This window comes from Cyprinodon variegatus, unplaced genomic scaffold (genome assembly GCF_000732505.1).
Source record: "Cyprinodon variegatus isolate N-32 unplaced genomic scaffold, C_variegatus-1.0 Scaffold63, whole genome shotgun sequence".
NCBI classification, from domain to species: domain Eukaryota; kingdom Metazoa; phylum Chordata; class Actinopteri; order Cyprinodontiformes; family Cyprinodontidae; genus Cyprinodon; species Cyprinodon variegatus.
In genome coordinates, this window is record NW_015150516.1 from 1,560,689 (window position 1) to 1,567,433 (window position 6,745).

The 6,745-nt window shown below is 35.0% G+C and overlaps 1 protein-coding gene across 1 annotated transcript in view; it reads right to left on the reverse strand.

Moving 5' to 3' along the window:
* Positions 1–5,620: 5,620 nt before the first annotated feature.
* Positions 5,621–6,745, reverse strand: part of orc4 (origin recognition complex subunit 4) — a 7,571-nt gene continuing 6,446 nt past the window's right edge. Inside the window, exons 12-13 of the mRNA XM_015371680.1 lie at positions 5,923–5,990; positions 5,621–5,849 (exon numbers count right to left, since the gene is read on the reverse strand). Coding sequence (XP_015227166.1) covers positions 5,667–5,849; positions 5,923–5,990 — 251 coding nt within the window. The 3' untranslated portion in view covers positions 5,621–5,666. The remainder of the gene's footprint in view (positions 5,850–5,922; positions 5,991–6,745) is intronic.

Here is a 6,745-nt window from a genome sequence, read left to right on the forward strand (position 1 = left end):
GTAGAAACGGTAAGCTTGAGATGCAAACATCTGCACACGCTTTTCTCGCAGCAACAACGCAGCAAACCTGAAGGAAGTCAAAGCCATCACCTTAATTTACACACTGTAGCAAGAGAACGGCATCCGCCGCCTCCTCTCTCTGCCGCTGCCGTAGAAACGCAGCTTTTCATCAAAGGTCAGGGATGAGAATCGCTGAAAATGAAACGAAAAACCTCCAGCAGCCCTTCAATAAGCACTACCTCACTCGCAGGGATTTCTTTTTGGGGTAGAAGAGTGGCAAACAAACCAAAATCAGGAAGAAACGTAAAAAGGCGACGGATAGCTTCCATCAGAAAAAAAAAATGAAGTTAGAAAGAAGTTTCCTCGTTTTCACTGCCATAGCCCAGAAACCAACATCATAGAGTCGTAAAATGCAAAAAGTCACGCAGTATTTGAGCCAATTTGGATTTTTAACCGCTGTAAAAATAAAAAAAAAACAGAGGAGCAACTGAAACTGCGATCAGGAAACCGACCCCAGCTGATAAACACCATTCAGGGATTCAGTACTATGCTCTTCTAAGTTCTAGCGAGTTTATATGCAACCAGTGCCGCAAACTTTACCCTACGCTTCTGTAGGATCTGCTGCAGGAGTGGCTTTCAATACACAAACACACAAATACCTTGTAGCATTTTAATTTGTGTCCCCTTCTTTCTTTTATTATTTTTTAATCCGTGACCTTACATATTGATATGTCGTATTTATTTTTATTGTTTTGTTTTTCTGGTCTGAGGTTTCGGGGATCAGAGCTCAGGTGCAACTCCAGATAGAGACACGAGGAGTTGGCACGTTTTGCGGATGTTTGTCGTCGTTATTATGGGGTTGTGGGTGGGATCTAATTCAGGAAATATTTTCATTAATTCAAAAAAAAAAAAAAAACAATAGATATAAACTATAACATGCTTCTTTCTATTCAGTCTATGGACAAACGACCGAAAATGAATGTTCTACAGACTCCTGGATTCTATATAAATATCTATATATATATATATATATGAATATATATAAAGTGTGTACTTTGATGGATTGAGCCTGGCCCTGTGTAACACTTAGAGGGCCTCGTATTCGGCTGGTGTCGTGTGATTGTGCCCTGTCCTGTAGGAAACGGTAAAAGCAACCCGCCTGGTTGTTCGTTTATGCAACAAACAGAAGTACAGTTAAAAGGAGCAATTCAGTTGATCAAAAAAAGCTTAATTAAAGCAATCTGGATGAAATAGTTTGCCATTTTGCCAAACAAACCCCTCGGTTTCCCTCAGGTCTTGTTCAATCTGCCACATAAAGGCGTACTAACGGCTTTCTGAGCGTGCAGGCTTTTACCGTTTCCCACGGCGACCTTTCTCCAGCCCAGCACCTCACATTGCTGTGCATATAAACTACCCGTGAAACATTTGTGTCTTGTTGCCTCCCACTATTTTAAGCAGTCTATGACCTGTACAGACATAACTACCCGTTCTCGACTATATACTCTGAGCTGAATCTTTCTAAGTGTGTGTTGAACTTCAGTGTTTCCTCTACATTCACTTTGTGTGTGAAAGTTGCCCTGTTACTATGCTAAACCTTTTCTTTAACATAGCATACGTTTGTGAAGCCATTCAATTGAAAGGAAACAACATTCAGCCTGAGGAGTTCCTCTAGGAGGCTGTTTAGTTACCCTGACTTTTGTTGTCAAAGAGCCATTGCAATACTTCCTAATGTGAAACTACAGTCATCTACCACCAGTATTTCCAGGGTTCCTACACAGGGCGGAAACTAACTAATAATCTTGTCCGTTTTTCAATAATCTGGATTATTATTGGGTTAAAATAGGTGTTTGAGCCTTTTATCTTGTGAATAAACACAATAAGATGATTAAATGCCTCATTTTAGGGATTATTGTGTCAATATTCTTTTCTTAAGACAAGAAAATAAATTATATTTTAACTACATAATTTAAAACCTGACTATGACTAAATGGTGTTTATAGATAATTTGATAATTTTCATGAGTTTACTTCTGATTTTTTTTCTCAAATAATCTTAGGAAACCCGTCCAAATAAACAGAAGCAGGACAGATCATTTTTTTAAGATAATCTAAATCTTAAAAAAGCAAAAAACAAAAAGAAAATAAGCATACGGCTTTAAACTAATATAAATTCTGAGATATTTTATCATGACTTGATGGGAAAAAATGTACCATAATTTTAATGAAATAGTTTTTATAATCTCACCGATTGATTTATACCAGCACGTTCTTATTATAAGTGAATAAAATGTATTTATAAAGCGCTTTTCACAGATAAAAACCACAAATTACTTAAAATGAATACAGTAAAACATATTGGGAAAGAAAAATATACAACAATAAATGTAGCAAAAGTAAGAATCCACTATGGAAAGACTTTATATGCGATATCAAAACTGTAATTAAAAGAAAACAATAAAAAAAATGGGATTCAGATTTCACAACAAAAATTTCTATTTCCTATTTTAGCTTTACTACTAAGAAAATTCCAGCTTTACTTCTTTTAAAAGGAAATAATCGTAAAACAAGCTCATTATCTTATTTCTAGGTAGAAAGCCGCACTAAAGCCCAGGCAATAAATGAACTTTTTTACCATTTCACCTCAAAATATCTGGTAAAAATAGCCTGAAAAGAAAGATGAGTAGGAACCCTGTTTCATTCCAGCCTTGATCTCCTTTTCTTTCCCCACCTGTCAGGATTTTAGAGGAAACATTGAACCTGGGTGACCACAGAAACACAAACACTACAGCTGTTTTTCATTTCTCCAGCCTCTGGAGCCGCAGCGCTGAGCTGAGATCTGCTGTGACCCACTCTGGCGATGGCGTCTGAGGTTCAGGGTTTTTGATTTCGGTCAAGAAAGGTTAAGAAAGCTGTGACTGTAGATTTCTTGGTGCTGATGAAATAATGTGAAGATAGAAAACATAAAAAGCTGGATTGTTGAGAGGAAGTAGAGAAAAGCGACGTAGGAACCCTGGAAACATCCCAGAGGAGATGACTGATCCCCGATCAGCGCTGTGGCTCTCTGCCAACGTTAGCAGACCATGGTTTTTATCAGCTGAAGTGATCCACATGATGTAAATAAATGTGTTTTTAGATTGTGAACCTTTCTTCTGTCTTTTTGTGTCTCTAATTGATTTGTCTGAAAACTAAAAGTGGAATAAATTAGTATTTAGAAAGATTTGGTTAAACACCCATTTACATGAGTTCCTTTTAACCTTTAATTAAACTTATTTTATACAGATTTACTGTTTAAACATTTCATATTTTCTTAATCTCACCCTTACATCCAAGCTATTATTTTAATGCATTTGTTTAGTCAGGCTAAAGGGTTTAAATAAATCATTTTTTTATTTATTTTGAAGTGTTTTGCAGAATCAACAACTGAGTTTGTTTCCTATTTAATGAAGTCATGTTCAACCAACACAAAGTTTTTAATTTTAAGGTGGAGTACTTTGGCTAATCTGAAAAGTGTGGCCTGCACTGGAAAAAAATCGAAATCTAGATAAGTCACTTTTGCTTAAAATACGTGCATTTGTTCTGGAATTCAGAATGTAAAAGAGAAATTTTGCCAATGGAACAAGACAATTTACACTTAAAATAAGAAAACACAATTATATTGTCTTAGTTCAAGTGCATTTTATCTAAATATCTTATTTTAGGAGTAAAAATACTCATTCCTTTTGCAAATCATTTCATTTACCTGCTCAAATTAAGGGTAAATATACTTAATTTGAGTAATGTTTACTTATTACTAGATTGTTTTTCCAGTTTGCATTTGTATTCCCTGACCCGTCTGCTGTGATCCTTAATCTTCAGACGTTCTAAAATGTTCTTAAACACCTTCAGAGCAGCTGAACTTGGATTATTTCATGTGGAAGGACAGAGGACTCCTCGGGAGGCACCTGACTATGGATGCGAATCGTTACCATATTTAAAATGAAAAAGCATTTTCAGAAATGCTTTTTCCATTTTAAGAATGTGGCTGCTTTGTTTGACTCATAAATTAGTAATCAATCATTCTATTTGCATTTTCATTTTCTTCTTCAAGTCTGCTCATCATTTTACCGGTACTAATAATTAAAATGAAAAAAAGACATTTTAAGATTTATTTTTCAAAATGTACCCCAGCAAATACATACCAAAATTCATTTTGAAATGTAAAATTTGAAGATAAAGCATTTTCAGGAATGCTTTTTCAATTTAAGAATGTGGCTGCATTATTTGACTCATAAATTAGTAATCAATCATCCTATTTGCATTTTCATTTTCTTCTTCAAGACTGCTCATCATTTACTTAATTAAAATGAAAAAAAGACATTTGAGATTTATTTTTCAAAATGTACCCCAGCAAATACATACCAAAATTCATTTTGAAATGTAAAATTTGAAGATAAAGCATTTTCAGAAATGCTTTTTCAATTTAAGAATGTGGCTGCATTATTTGACTCATAAATTAGTAATCAATCATTCTATTTGAATTTTCATTTTCTTCTTCAAGTCTGCTCATCATTTTACTTAATTAAAATAAAAAAAAAGACATTAAAGATTTATTTTTCAAAATGTACCGCAGCAAATACATACCAAAATTCATTTTGAAATGTAAAATTTGAAGATAAAGCATTTTCAGAAATGCTTTTTCATTTTAAGAATGTGGCTGCATTACTCATAAATGAAATTAGTAATCAATCATCCTATTTGCATTTTCATTTTCTTCTTCAAGACTGCTCATCATTTTAATTAAAATAAAAAAAAGACATTTGAGATTTATTTTTCAAAATGTACCCCAGCAAATACATACCAAAATTCAATTTGAAATGTAAAATTTGAAAATGAAAAAGCATTTTCAGAAATGCTTTTTCATTTTAAGAATGTTGCTGCATTACTCATAAATGAAATTAGTTATCAATCATCCTATTTGCATTTTCTTCTTCAAGACTGCTCATCATTTTACTTAATTAAAATAAAAAAAAAGACATTTGAGATTTATTTTTCAAAATGTACCTCAGCAAATACATACCAAAATTCAATTTGAAATGTAAAATTTGAAAATGAAAAAGCATTTCCAGAAATGCTTCTTTTTTTTTTTTAAGAATGTTGCTGCATTACTCATAAATGAAATTAGTAATCGATCATCCTATTTGCATTTTCTTCTTCAAGACTGCACATTTTATGTCATAATCAAAGAGAAAATAGCGGACATTGCTTTTTCATTTTCATGGTCTGCCAGCAAAGTACTGTCCACAACTCCAAAACGAAAAAGCATTCTGAGCGGCGGGCACGCCAGCGGTCGCTCTTCCTCCGGTCCTTGCTGACCGGGCTTTCGTAAAATGAAAAGCATTTCTGAAAATGCTTTTTCATTTTAAATATGGTAATGATTCTCTTCCATACCTGAAGGGAACTGATGTCACTGGACATGATTTTCAGAGGTAATAACGCTTTAAAAAAAAGAAACTGAACTGTTTCCATATAAACACCACTAGGTGGCAGCAGAGCGCATCTTTAAATGCTCAGAACATTATTGAAGGCTCATTAACATCTATAAAAAAAGAAAAAAAAATGTTTTTTTTATTCAATAATTTATTTTGAAACATTCAAACTCATGGCAGCAAAGCACATGACATCCAGAGTCTAAGCGAAAGCAGATGTGGCCCACTGCTTGAGGTCGGTGGGGCACTGAGGGTACTTCTGCAGCGCCTCCATGATCTGACTGTGGTCCAGCATGAGCCTCATCAGCTGGTACTCCCTCTGGGTTTTGGCCGAGGAGCTGTCGGCCGGTTGGATGAGCTCCAGCTGCTGCAGGTGCTCGAACGCCTGCAGGGGAAAAGGCGCGGTGCGTTACCTCACTGCTGAGTTTGGTTTCCTTAACAGGAAGGAGGGGGCTTACCTTCATAATGACCGGCTGCTCAAAGTTGTACATGGAGTTGGACTTCCTCTGCAGGAACTTCTTAAACTCTAAACACATAGAGAGGGAAGGAAAAACCAAAGGATCCATGATAAAAGGTTGACCATTTATTTTTTTCTGTTGAGTCTAAGGCAACGTTTCAACGTTTTCCAAGGACCCCCTAATTATATATATTGTATGAAATTGTGTTCTAGCAAACTGGTCCTATAGTCCTCTATTACAGATGGAGGAATGTAACTAAAGTAATTTCTCCCTGGGATTATTAAAGTATTTCTGATTCCTGGTTGATGGGACAGGTGTTGTGAATGAAACGGTGCCTGGATTGGAAGATCATTAATGACTAAAAGACATCTTCTGCCTCCATTTATCTGTTTACTACAATGTGTTGAATTCTTGTTAATGAGTATTTAAAGACATTTCAATTAGTGGAAAAAATTGCAAGGGGAAATATAAAAGAAAAAGGCTAATCAACCAAAATTGTTGGGGTTCTGACTTAAACTGGTTAAATAACCAGGAAGATGACGAAAATATTTCGTTGACGCCCCTTTTTCCCGTAACGACGACGAGACGATTAACGCACAAAAATAGTTTCCGTAAAATAAAAATATGGCGAGAATAAAAAATGATTTTCATTAACAAGACCAAGACCAGATGAAATTTACAAGCCATGGACTAACGGACATTAAAAAAATGTAAGTGTTTATAATTAATTTGAAATTTGTAATCATTAATATAAGTGTTTCCTGAACTTCATAGAAGATTCCGCATTGTTGCCCTGTTTGTCCCTACATGGCGCCTTCCACCA